This window comes from Dermochelys coriacea, chromosome 1, assembly GCF_009764565.3.
Source record: "Dermochelys coriacea isolate rDerCor1 chromosome 1, rDerCor1.pri.v4, whole genome shotgun sequence".
Lineage (NCBI taxonomy): Eukaryota > Metazoa > Chordata > Testudines > Dermochelyidae > Dermochelys > Dermochelys coriacea.
In genome coordinates this window covers 248069815-248090364 of record NC_050068.2, presented here as the reverse complement: position 1 = coordinate 248090364, position 20550 = coordinate 248069815, and the positions used below count along the sequence as shown (strand labels likewise).

The 20550-nt window shown below is 40.5% G+C and overlaps 1 protein-coding gene across 6 annotated transcripts in view; it reads left to right on the top strand.

Moving 5' to 3' along the window:
• Positions 1 to 20550, top strand: part of DGKI (diacylglycerol kinase iota) — a 304108-nt gene that overhangs the window by 195620 nt on the left and 87938 nt on the right. For all 6 annotated transcript variants that reach the window (XM_038400325.2, XM_043518599.1, XM_038400320.2 and 3 more), the window contains one exon: positions 19835 to 19935. In XM_038400325.2, coding sequence (XP_038256253.1) covers positions 19835 to 19935 — 101 coding nt within the window. The remainder of the gene's footprint in view (positions 1 to 19834; positions 19936 to 20550) is intronic.

Genomic DNA, 20550 nt, shown 5'->3' with positions numbered 1-20550 from the left:
AGTTTTTGAATTTTGGATTTTTTTCCCTGACACTTCTTGGGTAAATTGGGTAAGTTGAAAACCCAATTTTCCATCAAAAACAGTTTCGATGGAAAATTTTTGACAGGATCTAACTGTGAGACTCTTTCGGGTCAATCCTTGATAGAGGGATAAACCTGCTGGAGGAATGAATTTCTAAGCCATCAAATGGAAAAGTGCAATAGTAAACTGGCTATAACAAATTAGTTACCCAAGACTCTCTTTTGTACTTAATTCTGTGTATTTAACTAAAATATACAGTATCTTATAAAAGAGCAGAACCATTTTTTGTGGCTGCATATGCTGGAAGGAGTGAGGGCTACAGAGATTTCCCCTTCCATCCTACACCTATCCCAACTCTCTTGTTCTCCTCAGACTCAAAGAGCTGCCTATTTTCCTGCAGTGTCTTCCTTCAGAACCTATAAACACTGCTCACCTGTAGAGAGTCTGGCTCATAGGACACAATGGGTCCCCAAACTACAACTCCCATAAAGCAGCATGCTAGGAAAGTGCAGTTTAAGGTTGATCTGACTCAAAAGGAAGCCTTTTGGGTCAACTCAACAGAATGAAAGGATACATTTTGATTTTCAGGACTGTCACAACGTTTTGTTTCAATCAGAAACATTGAAACAAATTTGAACATTTCCAAATACACATTTTTCACCATACCATGAAAAATTTCCAAATTTCAACTTTTTGTCTCATTTCAGGTTTAAAGCAAATGTTGAAATGTTGGAATTTCCCATGGGATAGAAATTTAAAATTTTGCTCAGGTCTAGTGAATAGAAATGTGTTAATAAGTGGCTAGAAGGAGGCGTGTTTGGAGTGAGCAATATATATTTCTGCCTTTGCACTTATTCTAATGCTATTCTGACCAGTAACCTTTCTTCACAAGCAGAAGTATCCAAACAGTATAGAGATAGATTCAAGAGGCAAAGTCTATTTAGCTTAACAAAGAGATCGTTAAGAGGTGACTTGATTACAGTCTATAACTACCTACATGAGGAACAGATATTTAATAATGGGTTCTCCAGTCTAGCAGAGAAAGGTATAACGTGATCCAGTGGCTGGCAGTTGGAAGATAGACAAATTCAGACTGGAAATAAGGCATTATTTTTAACAGCGAGGGCAATTAACTAATTGAACAATTAACTAAGGTTCATTGCGGATTCTCCAACACTGGCAGTTTCTAAATCTAGATTGGATGTTTTTCTGAAAGATCAGCTCTAGGAAATTTTTTTTTGGGGGGGGGAAGTTCTCTGATCTGTGTTATACAGGAGATCAGACTAGAGGGTCACAATGGTCTCTTCTGGCCTTGGAATCTGAGTATTGAAAGTTATGATAGTTTTGGCATCTGTCTGCTACAGTCGTTAGTTGATATTAATAAATGTTACAGTGGTGAACCTAAGCAGGATTTGAAGTCAAGTTGCTCAGGTGAGAAAATCCAACAGAAATAGTCAAGATATTCTAGTGTCATAGTTTTTTTAACCTTAGAAAATAGAAACACAGTGGGGACCTTTCTTACTGAAGAGGAAGGTCATTGTAGGCATCTTACTTTCCCTTGACTACTGCTATTAAATGGGCTCCCTTGGTTTCTCTTCTGCTGTTGTGATTTCTGGATGTTTGGGTTGTCTTTCTTTTGTTGTGCTGATTAGTAAATTCATTTACCTCCTGGCATAGGATGTGAGTTGTCAGTGTATATTAGGAAGCTGGTGAACCTAACTTTTTCTTCCTTCATATTTTCATGTTGAGGCAGTGATAAATATTAGGCCTTTAGAGAGCAGCTTCCCTATAGATTTTTTTTTTAATGGAGTAGTCTCCATAATGTGAATTCACCAACCTTATCTATCTCATAACTCATCTCGGATAACATTTCAAAAGCTTCTAAGAGACTTAGGACCCTAAGTCTCATTGACTTGCCATTGAACTCAGGCTCCTAAGTCACTTAGGCACTTTTGAAAAATTTGCTCTCATCCATTTACCTAATCTAGGTTTTTATACCATGCTCATTACCCTAGTATCTAAGTATCTAACGGCCATCTCCTCTCTCTGTCATTTCACAATTCATCTCATCCCAAGGTGTGGGGAAGTGTGCAACATTTAATGTTTGTTTTTGAGAGTAAAATGTCTTAAAAGTTATAAAAGAGAATGAACAAGAAATCTGCTCTTGAATAGAATCTGAGCCAGGGATCCAAATCTAGCAGTACCGTTGAGCCACTTAAGCTGAAGGAGAATTTCCTTTCCTTGCTGACTGCAGCAGCACTAATAGCCTCATTCAAGCCTTCAGCTATTAAAAGACCAGACAGTTTCACATGTGTTGCATTCCACCTGAGCTAGGCAAATAATTGGCAATGAATAATTTATCCAGTGAATTTCACCTCTTCGGTTACTGAGTTATCCATGAACAGATTGTGATCTTCTCAAATGTATTTATTATCTGAAATTATTCATAGAATAATGTTTGTCTCTTCATTGTTCATCATTGAATGTTCAGTTCATTATTGAATATTTCCTATTTGAAACTTGTTTCTGTTCTCTGATTGGATGAAAATACCACTACTAACCAGAATCAGGTTTCTGGTTTGAACATCTTCTGATTATGAATTTGAAATTCTTTTTCAATAAATACCGTACAATATTTTCTTAAAATTTTCTGCTTCTGCAAACATCCTGCCAATTAAACTAATTTGCAAGAAGAAAATGTAAAAAAGTTCCGAATACAGTCAATATGGTTGCTAACTTTCTATTGGCTGCAAAACAGACCTTTGAGGCCTCACCCCTGCCCTGCTTCTTCCCCCCAAGACCTCTCCCCCCATCACTTGACCATCTCCACCTCCCTCCCCCTGAGTGGGGCTTCCTCTGCTCCAGGCTTGGGACGGGAGCTCCTGCAGCCTGACATGGAGCCTGCCTGCAGGTAGGAGGTAGCCCCGGTTGAGCAGGGGCTGGCACAGGTTGATGACCTGGCGCTTCCACCCACTCCTAGCCCACAGTAACCAGACTTTTGGTGTCCGGTCAGTACATCTGACTTGACACTGCCAGGTCCCCTTTTCGACCAAATTTTCTGGGCAAAATCCAGGCACTTGGCAACCCTAACAGTCAAAGAAAATTGGTTTAAAAGTTAAAAAGAATGTTTGCATTGCAATTGGAGGACAATGTTCAGGGTCAATATACCGTGGTCACACATATAATGTTTCTACCACTTCATTGTTTGTTTCTGATAGGTGCTTTCCAAACATAAAAGAAGGCATAGTCTCTGCCTTATTCTATATACCATTACAAATAATGGTATTATAAATATGAACCAGTAAAGAGGTTCAATCCAGAAGTGACTTTTTAGGTGCAACAATTGTACAATGTTGATTGATATTGTTTACACTCAGGAACAGTGCAAGTTGTTGACAGGAAAAAGGCAGATCACGGGGTAATGGTAAATTTGTTTATTTCTCATATCTGATTTCCATTCATCTTCTGAGTCAGTTTGTTAAGATTAGTGGCAAAAGTAAGACTTTACTATAGCCAGACTAGCAGAATCAATTTTGCTACAGAACAATGAGCTGCATTCTGTTCTGCTGCATACATCATTAAAAGACTTGCCAGTTAAGTTGATTCCATAATCTCTCTTGTTGATGCTGGAGATTTATGAAACAGAACATAGCTTGGTTTTCAGAGATCAGGCTAAGCATGTGATGCTGGCAGTTAGGTTTTGCTTACAAATCAGACAACATTTTTCTATGTGGAAGCCATTGAAGAGGAATTAGAAGGGACACCAAGAATCAATTTTCCCACAGTAAAAAGAAAAAGGAGTACTTGTGGCACCTTAGAGACTAACAAATTTATTAGAGCATAAGCTTTCGTGAGCTACAGCTCACTTCATGGGATGCATTTGGTGGAAAAAACAGAGGGGAGATTGATATACACACACACAGAGAACATGAAACAATGGGTTTATCATACACACTGTAAGGAGAGTGATCACTTAAGATAAGCCATCACCAGCAGCGGGGGAGGGGAGGAGGAGGAAAACCTTTCATGGTGACAAGCAAGGTAGGCTATTTCCAGCAGTTAACAAGAATATCTGAGGAATAGTGGGGAGTGGGGTGGGGTGGCGGGGAGAAATAACATGGGGAAATAGTTTTACTTTGTGTAATGACTCATCCATTCCCAGTCTCTATTCAAGCCTAAATTAATTGTATCCAGTTTGCAAATTAATTCCAATTCAGCAGTCTCTCGTTGGAGTCTGTTTTTGAAGTTTTTTTGTTGAAGGATAGCCACTCTTAGGTCTGTAATCGAGTGACCAGAGAGATTGAAGTGTTCTCCAACTGGTTTTTGAATGTTATAATTCTTGACGTCTGATCCGATGAAGTGAGCTGTAGCTCATGAAAGCTTATGCTCTAATAAATTTGTTAGTCTCTAGGGTGCCACAAGTACTCTTCTTTTTGCGAATACAGACTAACACGGTTGCTACTCTGAAACCTTTTCCCACACTCACTCTCTGATCCGGAACCCCGGTTTAAAACACTGCTCTGCAAGTTGTAGCTAATCAGAGGCATACAAAACCCTACCGAGAGAGTATTTGGCTTTCAGTTTGGGTTAAAGAAGAATGATCTGCTATTATGAAACAAAAATTGTTCCAGAGGTTAAATATAGAAGCATTCCATTGGGACAGTTGAGAGAGGTACAGAGACCCCTTTGAGTATAGAAACTAAAGAAACCAACTTTGGGAGTTGCTGTGTAATGTGCATGGCTCCCGAAGATATGTTAAGGAAGACTAGGGACTGCATTTTGCCATTATGGATAGAAGAATTCCAATTAAGACTATTTTTGTAAACATTAACAAAAATTGGCAGATTTGGGGAGGCAAATCCATCATATTAAGCTTTGGCTCTTCTGGACTTGCAAGGTGCATCACAGGCTTTTCAAACTGTACAGACTTAAGATCTTTCAGTGCCTGTGGGACCCTGGCCCAGAAATCTCACCTAGTGTAACTGTACACATTGTTTGCCATTAGCCTGTCCACAGCCTTCAGAAAAAACCTTTGTGTCACTTTGCAGTGAACATTGTCATTTGTTCTGTTTGCAGCTTTGTGTGTGTGTGTGGGGGGGAGGGGTTGCTGCTGCCTCCCTAGAGCAATCTTGGAACTTTGCACATGTCTTCATTCAAATGTTTTGTGATGCATTCCTTTTGTTTCTGTTTAAATGTTGTATGTCTCTCTCTCTCTCTCTTGCCTGGCTTCTTCATTGTCTGTCCATGCTGTTGTGCTGACTCTGTCTTGGCTGCTCATTTCCTGCTGCCTATAGTCTCCAAAAAGGGCACTCTGCAGACCTGAGAAGAGTCTCGGCTCCCCCTGACTCCTTCACTCTGTGAGTACTCTGCTTTTTCTTTTCATTTCCTTCCTCCCTTTAATGTGTGTTCTGTCTGCTTCCCTTAACTTTTGTCTGTTGCACTCTTCTACTGTACCCACCATCCCGGCAACAATGCGATCAAGACAGTCTTTCTCCCAAAGGAGCAGACTCAGCAATGCAGTGATAAATGCCTGAAATAGGAGTTGTTTCTGTCTGTTTGATCTTTTTTTGTTGTTGCATGAGTGGGATGTAGGGTAACCAGATAGCAAGTGTGAAAAATCAGGATGGGGGTGGCAGGTAATAGGTGCCTACATAAGAAAAAGCCCCAAATATCTGGACTGTCCCTATAAAATTGGGACATCTGGTCACCCTACTGAATGTCAGGTCCTAAGTGCAGCTGCATTCTTTGTCTGCTGGGGTTGATTCTGGCCTACAGGTTGTCAGAAGCCAGGAGTGCTTTGAAGGCACCACATTTGTCTCAGTTCCCCACCTGGAAGAGGCAGGAAGCACCTCTCAAGTGCCTTCTTCCTCCCCCAACTAATGCTTAGAGAAGCATTGACAGGTGCTGGAAGGAGACACGACTGTTTTCCCTCCAGTCAAGGAGAAATGAACAAGACCTTCTGGGGTTCCTCCAGAAGCACATGTCCCAAACATAGCCATTGTTAAATATTCAAATGCACACCCAGAGCATTTGCTTGGCTTAAGCAGGTGCTGATGCTTCTGTTTATTCTATGGCATTGTTCACTAATTAGTCCTTAGCACAGCTTCCAACCAATTATTGAGGAGCTAGAACTATACTGCTGCATCTGTGCTTGCACTTTTGGAAAATGCATTTTTCTTGAAAAGGTAGAAGTTCCTTTTCTGATGGTCACACAACATCCCTGGAGATGAAGTGAATAGCATTTCTCTTTCATGAACTTACAAGATTCAGAACTGGGATTTTTGGTTTTCAGTTTTAACCAAAAATAGCCCAACCCCGTCCCACCCTCCAAGCATAAGCATTTCTCCTTCTAAATGGTAAAAATCAGAAACTTATTCCTGTAGTGGTGCTGGACCAGTTTGTATAGTGGGGGTGCTGAGAACCATTAAACAAACTGTAAATCAAGTATATGATGGAAATCACTTCAAGCAATGACCTGTGGTAGCACCCCTAGTTCCAGCACCTGTGTCTGAAAGGGAAAGTTACTGTTCTGTTTGCAGCTGCATTAGAAAATAAAACAGACCCTTCCTGGCAGTATTTTGACTGTCAATAACTCCAGTGTGGTACTGACTATCCTGTAGCTCAATCATTTAAGAATCTAACATCTCTATAAAAATGTGGAGAATTGGTGATTTTTTAAAAAAGCAGGCACAGACAATGGTTATTGCTTTATTTACTCATTCCCTTAATAAGGATGTGCCTTATTATCAACCCTGGGCACATTTACAATAAAAACAACCACCATGTACTATGTCAACCCCATATGTATAGCTTGACTTCAAAAATGTTTTGTTACTATTCAGTCATGCAGCTGGTTTTGTGTTTGCACCACTTTTGTTGTCATGTTTTGTGAATGTTCTGCTGGACAACTTTGAATGACAAGCAGGTCTGTGGAAAAAATGAATTTGAAGAATATATTAGAGAATAGTGAATTTCAGACTGTGACTGTGAATATTCACAGTGGAATCTTGATTCTAAAAGTTATGCTTAGACAATCATGGAACAGCAACAATGCTGTGTGTGGCCTGTTTGCCCAGTGAAAACTAACCAACCCAGTTCTATTTGTGAATATTGGGTACTTGCAGTGAACTGCACACAAACTGTCATCAAACCAAGACTTACTTGCTCAATGCATTCAGTGAATAAATAAAAAAAAAGAACAAATACATTTCAAAAAATTATAAGCAGCTCATTGATATTTGACAGACAAGAAAATATCCTCATTCATCATGTATTATTGCTATAACATATTCACTCAGCTCTATGAAGAAATATTAACACAAAGAAAATAACTCCTCCACTTAATAAAACCAGGTACACCCCTCAAAGCAAGCACCTAGAAAAAGCCTGGGTAAAGCCTTCCTGCATGCCCTGAATGTTAACAAACCTGGGGACAAAGGAGCAGGGGAGTGTGTTTCAGAGTCAAGGGCCATCCAATGAGAATGACCTCCAAATCTGAGTACTGTTAGCCTGAGTATCCCAGCTGGTCTCAACTGTCAGGATAAGGCAGAAAGATAACAGTATTTCTAAGACATATGGGACCCAAGCTAATTTGTAAGTCAAAGATACACTGTATCTTGAAATCTGTAAAAATAGATGAAACATGCAGCTGCACTATGACTGCCAATTAATGTGTCTGATTAATTGAAGTAAGAACCCAAGAGGTGTTAGGGAAATTTGATTTGGGCTGTGATTGCTTTGAGATTCAAATGTTCCTTGTCTGTTGGGTAATGCGGAAAGTATGTGTGTTCCAGTTAGCAGAGTACAGCAAGAGGGATTCTGTGGCGTTTTGGGGATAGAGCCTGGACCCTAGATAACCTTCAGGTTTTCTGGAGCAGTGTCTGTGGACTGGATAAGTCTTGAATTTTGGGTGGCAAAGAATGTGAAAGAAAGAAACACACACACACACACACACCATTAATTATATATTTTAAATTAATTTTTCGAAATACAACAAATATACAAAAATACTAGATTCATCATAATACCCAAAGTACATGAAGAGGGTTTGGATAAAAGGAGGGGAATGGAAGCGACATATATATCTTCCGAGTCTACGTTAATCATAGATCTCTAAAAAGTCAGCCCAAATGGCTTTTCAGGCATTCCCTTTCTGCGGCGTGCCAGTCATTCGTTAGTTGCAAGGTCAGCCGTGTCACTGAATTAGGCATCAATATTTGGTCAGGATCGACATTTCCATTTTTGCAGGATTAATTTTTTAATCATCAAAAGCTTGAACCATGCTGCTTTGTTACCAGGTAAACTCCAGCTTTCCAGAATATATCCAAGAATGTAATTTAAGGGGGAGGGCTCCAATTTAGCATCCAATATCAAATTGTTACTTTGACCCACCTCATACCAGAAATTCTTGATACAGGGGCACTCCCAAAACATACGAGCTAATGAATACCAAGGGAGTTACATTTCCAACAGTGGTCAGCATTTATGAGGCTCATTACCATTAGTCTGTGTGGGGACTAGTATATCTGAAACGTATTTTGGTGAATGAGCCATAGCTTCAGGTCTGTAATCGCTTTTTAACATTAGATACAATTGTATTCCATTGGGTCAGAGATGTGTATCCAAATCTCTATGCCAAGCAACTCTCAAATTATCAAATCTTTGGCAGAGTTTTTTGGGCCAGAAAATCATAAAAGGCTACTGTTGGGGGATATTGTCTTTGAATTATGAACAGTAGAGAGTTTTGAAACTCGGATTGGTTATAATATGCCTTGATTTTTTACTGAGGACTTATGGGTAGAGTCGAGTACTCACACTTTTAGTGGAGTGTTTTTTAAAGTGGGGTGTATGTTTAGATCTTTGAGTATATGCTCAGTTGGGATGATGCATATGAATATCGTATTTGAGCTGTGCAGTTGATGCAAAGCAGTGTAACTGTTTGGATTTATCTGAAAAATTAGCATTGGCTACTTGAAAAACAAGAAGTAATTGACATACTTGGGCCTGCGTTTAGAGATGTAAGCATTGCTAAAGGATCCAACTTCCACAAACTTTTCATACATAAAAGGAGCACTGTGGATATGCTGTGATTATTTACTACTAAGATCTGCATACAGAAAAATGTTGTTATTGTCTAGTTGTTGTCTAATATAATGAGTATTCTTGGCTAGCGGGGTGTGTGTGATATTTACAGCGATGTTCTCATCTTTTGTCTGTGTGGGCAACAAAAGTACTGAAAGGAATCAATTTCTGATTTTAGAAATATGAATGTCTAAAGAAATCTGTTTGTATGGTGTGCACATGCACTACAAACTCTTTGAAAGGGCCAAATAAACACCCTAACCATAAAAGAAAAAGCATAAGGAGGACCAAAGTAAAACAAGACAGCAGAGGGTGATTTAGAGAAAATGGGTCAATGTCTAACAGTGGAATTAAGGATTGAAGAGGTCCCTCACGCCCCCCTCCCCCGAATGAATTATTAGCATTTGAGATGCTCATTTTTCTTTGTCCTTTTTTCTGTTTTCAATCAGTTGATCATTAGCTGGTGTTAGGCAAGAGTTAAAAATTTAGTTTGCAGCTGAGTCAGAAACACAAACACCAGAGGCCCAAAGACCGTAAACATTTGATAAACATTTGATAAACTTATATGATCAAATGTCCGTCCAGTAACTCGGCTCTTAGAACAGAACAAACCCTCCCTTCACAGCTCTCCAGATATTTGTAAACACTCATCCCCACCCCACCCCTTTGCCTAAAGGGCAGTTATAGATAATCGATGTAATCAAAATAGTTTTGATGCGTATGTTCTGTTCCTGTCACTGTCATGTTAAGTGCGTTCTCTGTCTCTGAAACAATGTTTGTCTCTGTAAGAATAAGATAAATGCAAATAAAGTGATAAGAGAAAGGTATATAATTGGTCACTGTATCCCCACACTTTTGAAGCTGTTTATCAGTCTTCCCGGTACCATGAAATGAACCTCTTCAGTATTGTCTGTGCCTGCCTGATTCTTTGGGAAAAGAATTTCCGTGCTTCACACTGGGCTAGTGTTAAAAGTGAGTTTTCTGAATCCTTCCTAGACCATCCGATGTCACTTAAGGCAGTGGTTCTCAAACTTTTTTTTTTGTGGACCACTTGAAAATTGCTGAGGGTCTCGGCAGACCACTTAATGATCTTCCCAAATGTTGGTTGTACCGTTAGCTAACTATTGTAAAGCACTTTGGATAAAAGCACTATATAAAAAAAATCCTTAATAATAATTTTTTTTGTTCTACAAATAAAAGCACATAACTCATATTTTAATATCAGTAGTCTTACCTTTCTAATGTGATCGATGTGCCCTTTCTCCCCCGCTGCGGCAGCCCCTGAGCTGGGGCTGGGAAGGAGGGGGGTTTCTCCCTTTCTCCTCCACCTCAGCAGCCCTGGAGCTGGGGCTGGAAAGGAGGGCTGTCTCTCCCCGGAAGCCGCAGCCCTGGAGCTGGGGAAAGTCGCCTCTTTCTCTGGCCACCGCAGCCCTGCACGTCCCAAATTTCCCCACCCCCTCTTGTCACCCACTGTCATGGCTGTGTGACTCCCCTAATTAGGTGGGTGGCCCTTCATTCTCTCATGTGCAGCTGCCCAGGCATGCACCTTAGAGGGAACTATCCACGGACCACCTGCATGGAGCTCACGGACCACTGGTTTGAGAACCTCTGACTTAAGGCATGCAGTGAGGCTTGTACCTGCGTAATGCTACTTTTATGAGGTAGTACAGTTGGGTTCCATTGGCACACTGTAGATAGTGTAAGGAAGAAGCTTAAGTCCAACTGACGTTGATAGGACAAAAGCAAGAACAAAAGTGCTTACAGTTAAGTACATATTTATTTGCTTTGCTGAATTGGGCCCTAAGGAAAGAAATTAATATATTGTGCAAATGACATGTCTGACAGATAATAAACCATTTACTCCAACTAACTCCTGATTTGAATGCGTCAGATTCCCTAGCAAGATTGGCCTTTAACAGCTGACACTATGAATTGGCTATTTGAAATGATCCTTTTTGATAAGAATAATGTCCAGTACACAGCAATGTCATGAACTAGCAGTAGGATTGGAAGGAGATAATTTAGTCTACAGAGGACTTGGCCCCGTATACTTATTGAAATCAATTAGATGTAAGTACAGTTGAATGAACGTTGACCATTGTTAACTTTTTTTTATTTTTTAAAGAGAATGGTGGTCTCTAGTATTACTTTTTGTAGTAGATTCCTGGGTTAACAGTGAGATGGTCATGATCAGGCTTGAATCTTTATAACACTCAAATGGATTTAAAAGACAAAGCTTGAGATTTTCAGCCATGCTCTGGCTTCTTTGTGACACTGTTGTAGTGCAAAGGGCTGTAAATTTAGTGCTGGGACAGAGTTTAGAAGGCATGGCTGGGGACTGGCCAGATAACGCTTCCACTCTGTTGATTCCTAGCTTCCAAAATAACCCCTTGGGACCACAGTCAGCCTGGTGCAACTTACAGCAGCCCTGAGGTTACTTTATGTTGTGTTGGGGCATTGGGCCAGCTCCAGAATGGGGGAACTGTTAGGAGGCATAAAATCCCCAATCCTGAATGAAGCAAGCTTGGCTGGATCCTGGCTAAGATATTTAAACTTGTTTGTTCACTGGAACTCACTTCTGCAGGATATTATTTAGGCAAATAGCTTAGTAAGGATTTTGGATTTTTTTTTAAACTTCATCTGAAGCAGCTGGCACTGCCTATTGTCAGAGACAGGACACCATCTAGATGGTTCTTTTCCATTAGGTAGTTCCTATGTTTTAAATAGATAAGCTGTCAGAAGCAACCTAATTTTTAATACATTATTTCCAAGCTCTGCCAATGAGGTCTTAGCAGTGAGGTTAATTTATTTTTCTCCTTTGATTGCTGTTATCCTGCTCCTGATTGTTCTAAACACAAGGACATTTAATTAGTTTTGCATGTTTATTTCTTCTTCAGGAGATAGGTAATTCATTAATCTGCCACTGCAAACATGCCCCAGAGGAGTTTTGTGTTTTCTAAAGTTTAGGGGCTTTGGGGGGGGTGAGGGGCAGGAGGGAAAGGGAGGGAAGAGCTGAGGATGCTTTTTGGTGAATCCCATTAACAGTGTTGTTAATAGCATTTGCATAGTCTGAGGTGGGCTGTATTTGGAAAGTTCTGTGAAAAATACCTCACTGGATTCTGCAGGGTTGTTTTTTGACTCCTTCTTCTATCTTTATGTAGACATGAACAAGGAGAAACGGTTCATCGGATTTATAAATAATTGGAATGGGAATTAGGGTGTGTATATCACAAGTTGTTTTCCCCCTGTTGAATCAACCTGGTGTCCTAGCGCAAGTGTGTTTTGATTACCACGCTGGAGCTCCAAGATCAGGAGCCAACCTGACCTCTCCTATTCTCTCTTTCCTGGTTGACTGGAGGCTGAAACTCACAACTGAGGTAAAACAGCTGTGCTCCAAGAAGGGTGTTTGGAATCATCCCACTAATGTCTGGATGATTAACTGGGCAGTATCGGGATCAGAGCTTCATCACAAGATGAGTGTGCCTTACTGCTGGATGGAAATACAGTGTTTTGATGGTGACTGCCAGAATATGTATGTGTGTGTTGTCTACATGAGTTCAGACAAAGACAAGGGACAGACAGCATTACTGATGTATTACTTTCTTCCCCAGGTCCATGTCTGAACACATATATATGAAACATACATGCATACATATTCTGTTGGCCACCATCAGAACCTAGTGTATCTCACTGTAGGACACACTCATCTTTTGATGAAGCTCTGATCCCAGTATTGCCAGCAGTTAATCATCCAGCAGTTGTGGGATGATGCCAATTGCCCTGCTTGGAGCATGGCTGTTTTACTGCTGTCTGTCTGTGTGTCTGTCTGTATGCAATCCCTCAAGTTTATAAATCTAGGCTCTTTAGCAGGCTTGTTAGTTCACAGGTACAGAATTCCAGGAATGCTGTAGTTTAGGTTAAAGACTGGTTATCATTAGATAAAAGTGTGTCACTTCTCCAGTAAGCAATTTCCCTTAGGGAGGTGGTGGGAATTAAAATAATTGCATCAAATGAACTGAGTCTTTCTCTAGCATGATAAAGACCTGATTCCTGCTGTACACCTAGTGGATATTGACTCCTTGGTTCCTGGAGGGGGTGGTGCTGGTGCATGATGTGGGAATAGGTGAAATCCATAGCAGGGATATCTCACTGCATGTGCGTGAATTACAAATAGTGAATACTGAAAGCAGTCGCTGTCATGAATAGAAAGCAATTAATCACATACATTTTAAATGAACACATTGTTAGAAATTGAAGTGCGTTTTCAGGACATTCATGAACTGACAATAGGGGTAAATTCATTGAAGATCTAGTTCACTGTGAATAACTTGTCAAACTCTGGATGTGCTACATATGACTAGTTTCAGAGTAGCAGCCGTGTTAGTCTGTATCCGCAAAAAAACCAGGAGTACTTGTGGTACCACAAGTACTCCAGTTCTTTTTACATATGACTAGATTTTATTAAATGCATAAAAATCTTGCTCCTTAGAAAGTACCTTTTAGCACTGCAACTTCCAATATTAGCCTAGTGCTACCAGAGAGCTCTTTTTTCCAAGAAGGTAACATCTTGTGGCTTAGTATTAGCATTCATCTTGAACATGGTTAAAATGGCATGTCCTCTTTCTTGCACGCTGCATATTTTAGCAGCTGTAACTTATTTTTGAAATGTGCATCTTAGTGCTGCACTAGGTTTTTTTGAGGAAAAAACAGCTGTGTTGATTTATAACAGCTAACTAACTCTAGTGACTGAACTGAAAAGGAATTATGTCTACTGAAGTTAAATAGTATATTTCAAGGTTATGTGCTTGTTTTTTTTTAATAAAAACAAATTCAAAGATGCACCATACAATTAAAGCAATGCTTTTTATAGTATTTGGAAAGCACCCTCTTAAGCATTTTCTTGTGAAAAGGTGTTTCTTACTGCAGAGGATGTTGTATGGCTTGTTTTTTTCATAGATTCATAGATACTAAGGTCAGAAAGGACCATTCTGATCATCTAGTCCGACCTCCTGCACACATACATGCCTTCCTGAGCTCCAAATATTATTTTAGACTTGCCACTGACTATAGATCTCACTTCACTCTTCCAGTTCTGGGTCTGAACGTGGAAACATAGATTGGACTTCTTGCACTTTGGGGTCCCTGCTTCCCCTCTTCCCCTTTCTAATTTACAGAACAAGTATGGGACAAGCAGGACAAGTGCGGCCTGTCCCAAAGCTGCACTACTAATGTGCTCTAGCTTTGACATAGTAGGACCAAATGTAGGTGTGAGAGGGTAGTTTTGTCTCTGTGCCTTTCCTTCCCTGGTCTTCGTGCATAGAAAGGTTGTTAGTTGTACCATTAAAGGGGGGAGGGATAACTCAGTGATTTGAGCATTGGCCTGCTAAATCCAGCGTTGTGAGTTCAATCCTTGAGGGGGCCATTTAGGGATCTGGGGCAAAAATTGGGGATAGGTCCTGCTTTAAGCAGGGGGTTGAATTAGATGACCTCCTGAGGTCCCTTCTGACCCTGATATTCTATGATTCTATACCCCATAAGAAAATGCCTTCTGGGTAAATGAGCCACCACCCAACTGTTCCCAGTAGGATTTCTGAAAAAGTACAGAGAGGAGCCCCTTGAGTTGTCTTGTCTACCCTTCCTAGAATTGATGGGCATGTTACCAAAATCTTATGGTCAAAGAGTCAAAAGCAACTGATGCATCAAAAGAATCACCAAGGATATTAGGTTTTCATCCATTACCCCAGTGTTTCCCAAACTTGGGATACCGCTTGTTCAGGGAAGCCTCTGGCAGGCCGGGCCGGTTTGTTTACCTGCCGCATCCGCAGGTTCGGTCGATCGCTGCTCCCTCTGGCTGCGGTTCACCGCTGCAGGCCAACGGGGGCTGTGCGAAGTGGCGCGGCCCGAGGGACGTACTGGCCGCCACTTCCCGCAGCCCCCATTGGTCTGGAGCAGCGAACCGCGGCCAGTGGGAGCCGCGATCGGCCGAACCTGTGGACACGGCAGGTAAACAAACCGGCCTGGCCCGCCAGGGGCTTTCCCTGAACAAGCGGCGTCCCGAGTTTGGGAAACACTGCATTACCCCAAGGAAATCATTAACCAACACAATCAATGCAGTTTCTGGACTACACCAGGCTGGCTGGACTCAGGAAAATCTGAGGATTGCCAAAGATGCTTTAACCATAAGTGGCTTCACCATCTCAATATTCTTACCTGCAAAATGGATTATTAGGAGCAAAGCCCTGTGTTTGGGGGATAGTTCCACAGAGTTTTCTGGGTCTGTCCTGAGAAACTAAAGAGTAGAGCTGGTTGATTTCTCTCCCCCATCTCTGGAATATTTAGATGAGAACAAACAAAAATAATTTCCTTTTAAATTTTCCACGGAAATTTTTGATTTTTCAGTGGAAATTCAAAAAGAAAAATATTTTGTTTTTCAGTCATTCAGCTTTCAATAAAAAAATTGAAAATTTTCCACAGAAGGAAGATAATCCTTGTGAAAAATTTTATTTAATCAAAACTCCAGTTTTCCATTGAAAACCAGTTTCGACAAAAATAATTCAGCCAGCCCTACTAAATAATTTAGAGGACTGGTAGATGGTCTTGTTGATAAAATATTAGACTGGGACTCTGGAGAGTGGAGTTCAGTTCCTGACAGTACCAGAGATTTTCTGTGTGACTCTGGGAAAGTCACTTAATCGCTCTGTGCCCGAGTTCCCCCTCTGTAGAATGAGGGAAATGATACTTAGTTACCTTTCAGAGGTGTTTTGAGGATACATTAATGTTTGTGTGGAGCTCAGAAATGATGGTCATGGGAGCCATATAAATACTTCTGTAGACTGAAGGTCACCAGTATGGTTTTGGATTTTGCTACCAGACTGCTCTGTGAGATGGGATGAGTCAGTCATTTCAGTTGAGTGCCTAGTGAACAGGTGTCCATATCACACAAACCACCTTCATAACTGGAATCCTTATTGGCAATTTCATAAAGAAGAATGAATGAGATAGAACAGTGCCTCTCAACCTTTTTGATAGTGTGATCCTGTGTTGCAATAGAGATACAAGCTTTTTTTAAACCCCAGTGCCCCTCCTCACAGTCTAACCATAAAGAAAGTGAAGGAGATTGTGACCCCCCACCTCCAGGCCTGTTCACGGGCCCCAGGTTGAGCACCCATGTGCTGGGAGAGTGAATTATCTTTATAATCACAGAGCTGGGGCTTAGGTTAAAACACAGTACATAATGGAGAAGCCAGCACTTCCCCTTAACATGTTGTACCTGTGGACAAAAGACTTCAGTTTCCAGGGCTGTCAATCTGTCACTTTTCACAAACTTGAATAAATTCACTGAAATATGTTTTCCTTCACTCAGACAAAGACCATGCAATTAAATTCTTATATTCCCAGACTTAATTTTTTTTATCTTCTTTTCTTGCTAAAAATAAAATCCCTGGCAATTTTTCATTTTAGGAACCTGTATTTTATATGACTTGCAAGGAAACATAACTCCTCAGACTATCGTATTCATTTCTCAGCCAGCCAGCTGTCTGACACTAAATGTCTTTGACAAAAAGTGACTAAATCTAATTATATAGATATTGTTTCATCTATGTGCTCACTGCCCCCCCTTTATCTATATATCTGTCTCTGTGTTGGTCTGCCTAACTGTAAAAACTGCAGATGGAGAGAACTGGTTATATGGAATATCATAATGCCAGTTAAGTTAGAAGGATGTCCCCTGAAGCTGTGCTGGAAGTTAGTAGCCCAGCTGTCTGTCAAATAAACCGTGACAAGCTTCGCTTGCACATGGACAGCTTCCTGACATCTCTGGGCACCTGGACACCACAGCCTCTGTCAATCAGCACAGGAGAAATGTTGGTAGCTTGTATATTGCAAAAAGCATCACTCCTGCTGCTGCTAACATTTATGATTCCTTAGAAGTTGTACTTTATGTACAGGTCATTTGTGTCATTGCTACAGAAACTCCTGTATAGAACAGGAGGTTCTTTGATAAAGCTCTTTACAGTGTGTTGTCTTATTCTCCAGTTACAGAAGAACCCTGAATTCATTATTCTTTGTCACTTTTCAGGCAAAGACAACTGTGCCTAAGGTGCTTCTTTAACTGGGACTTCATTTTCAATTTCTTTCTTTTCATCTACCCAGAGGTGGCACAACTGTTTTTTCCCAACAGACCAAAAGTATACGATAAGCTCACTCTGAAATACTTGCTAATTGCCATCTCGGTGGATTTACCAAGACAGGTCAGAGACAACATGTTTTGTTAAGTCAGCTGTATTTGCAGACAAGGGAATAATGGCACACTTATAAAAAGTTTACCTTTCTGAAACACAGCTAGTATTGAGACTGGTTTTCCAACAGGCAAAACAATTCCTGTAGATCAGATACAGTGGAAAGCAGAAGGACCAAGAAGAAAACTTAATAAAGTGTATAGAACCATGTCTCTTCATACAAATATATCTATGCATAATATTTTAATTTTTGGAAGACCATGAGTATATTAGGTGTGTCAAGGTTCCTTCCCCACTCTGAACTCTAAGGTACAGATGTGGGGACCCGCATGAAAGACCCCCTAAGCGTATTCTTATCAGATGAGGTTAAAAACTTCCCCAAGGTACAAACTTTGCCTTGTCCTTGAACAGTATGCTGCCACCACCAACTGTTTTAAACAGAGAACAGAGAAAGAGACCACTTGGAGATGTCTTCCCCCAAAATATCCCACCAAGCCCTACACCCCCTTTCCTGGGGAAGGCTTGATAATAATCCTCACCAATTGGTACAGGTGAACACAGACCCAAACCCTTGAATCTTAAGAACAATGAAAAAGCAATCAGGTTCTTAAAAGAAGAATTTTAATTAAAGAAAAGATAAAAGAATCACCTCTGTAAAATCAGGATGGTAAATACCTTACAGGGTAATCAGATTCAAAACATAGAGAATCCCTCTAGGCAAAACCTTAAATTAAAAAAAGCTTATTTTAGCAGCCATTGAACAAAAGAAATCTAATGCATTTTCTAGCTAGATTACTTATTAACTTAACAGGAGTTGGAAGGCTTGCATTTCTGATCTGTTCCCAGCAAAAGCATCACACAGACAGACAGACAACCCTTTGTTCCCCACCCCTCCAGATTTGAAAGTATCTTGTCCCTTCATTGGTCATTTTGGGTCAGGTGCCAGCGAGGTTACCTTAGCTTTTTAACTTTTACAGATGAAAGGGTTTTGCCTCTGGCCAGGAGGGATTTTATAGCACTGTATACAGAAAGATGGTTACCCTTCCCTTTATATTTATGACAAGGTGTTAGCAACATTGCCAGACTGATATTACTGACATATTATTGAGTGAAATGTAAGTAGGATGGATGGTCTTTTGATAACGCACAGGACAGGGAATTGATTCATAACTTTGTCAGCCATTATGTGACCTTAGGGAAGTCATTTTACATTCTGCACGACTCAGTTTCTCCATCAATAAAATGGATATCACACTCATCACATGGGGTGCTGTGAAATTTAATTCATTGTTGTGTGTAAAACATGATTGTAATATTTATTTCATGGCTGTGTATGGCATACATATACTGTGAGGAGGGCTTCCTTGACAGATTTTTGTCGATTATGTCAATCCTACTATTGCAAACCTGCTAACCTCCAGAAGGTTTCTGTTGTAGCATCTTACATCTAATTTATGGCACCACTCTGATATTCTAATCTTGGGTCTTTCCTGACCATATTGTAGGCCAGGTGTCCACTGGGTACAGGGTTAAGATCACCATCCAGATTTCCTGGAGAGAGAGAGTTGTTCTCTAACCTTCTGCTCCAGGTAGCCCCAAGAACTGCTCTTTAGTCTTGCTGAACTCTTTCTGATGGAAGGACAAATAGCCCAAATTTACAGCTGGAAAATGCAAATGTGGCCAGGTTACTTCAGATCTCAATTAGTAGCCCCTTTGAATAGTAGAATAAAACATCAGGTCAGGGTCAGATGGAGGTAAGGATGGATTCACAATAAGGATCTTAAGGACAGATTTTCCAAAGATATTTTGGTGCCTAAATATGCAGAGAGGTGCCTAGTAGGATTTTCAAAAATGCCTAAGCAAGTTAGACAGCTAAATCCCATTGAAATCAAATAGCAATTAAGCACCTAACCTGCATAGTCATGTTTGAAAATCCTACTGGGCACCTACCTGCATCTATAGGCACCTAAGTACCTTTGAAAATCTGTCTCTTAGGCACATTTGTGAACTTACTTCCCTGAGCTGCCCTATGTGCTTAACGACCAGTCCTGAGAATTGGGCCTATATACTCTGAGCCGTCACAAGGATTTGGAGGATGGCATTCTGCCTTCAGTTACACCTTTTCAGTCACATTGACCTCAGTGGGATTGCAGCCAGGTACACAGTCACCAATTGTCTCCTGGAAATTTAGCAGGGGCATCAAACTGAAAACTATCAAGATCAGAAAAAAATGTGATTCCAGACTGCACAGCAAGTAAGGAATCTTCTTGACCCATTTGGTCCTTAAAGACACACCGGTCATGGCAGTCATCATAATCTGTTAAAAACTCAAGTCTGTTGATGGAAAACTATGTGCCCAGGGGGTGTTGATTTTGGTGAGGTTTCTGCTCTCTCCCTCTTGTCATTCATCTAAAATCTCCCCATACTCTACCCCCTTTTCACTCTGAGATTTTAGTCTTTGCTAACTGATCTTTTTTTTTTTTCCACTGCAGTCCCCACTCCATCCCAGACCGCCTGCGGATCCGAGTGAACAGGATTAGTTTACAAGATTACGAGGGGCTGCATTATGACAAGGAAAAACTGCGTGAAGCCTGTAAGTCAGTAGTGCCTGATTTAGTTATTGCTTTCTTTTGCCAGATAATGTCTGTAATAGACCTGATACTAGAAAAAGTGCAAGGATCAAGTATTCATTATGCGTAGCTTGTACATGGAATATACAAGTGTGTCCTTAATTAGGCATGAATTTTGTATGTTATTTACATTAACCCTAGAATAAATGATCCCTGTTTATCATCCAGGTATAGGCTTGGACAAGTGTCATAAGTCAGGACAGTATGCTTGTACTGGGCATATTAATTGAAAACAGTTGTCTTTAAAACAAAACAAAACAGTGTCTTTTATATTGGATTTTACTCATTTTTAAAGATTCTGTAATTGACTTAAAATTTCCAGTGAGGCGTTCAATTATTGGATTAATCATATCATATCTAGGAGTTGCACTGGCATCTAGGATGGTCACAAAGCAGATACATTTGCCTCTGCAGGTGAATCATACAACTCGAATCCTTTAATCTTTAACAGCTCTCAGCCCTCCAGATAGAAAAAAATAATCAGTGTTTTGTGTTCTCTTGTACTGATTTAATTGCCACATTCAGGGTGTAAGTTGAAAACAGGCAGCCGGTTGCATTGGCATCACTGATGACGATGA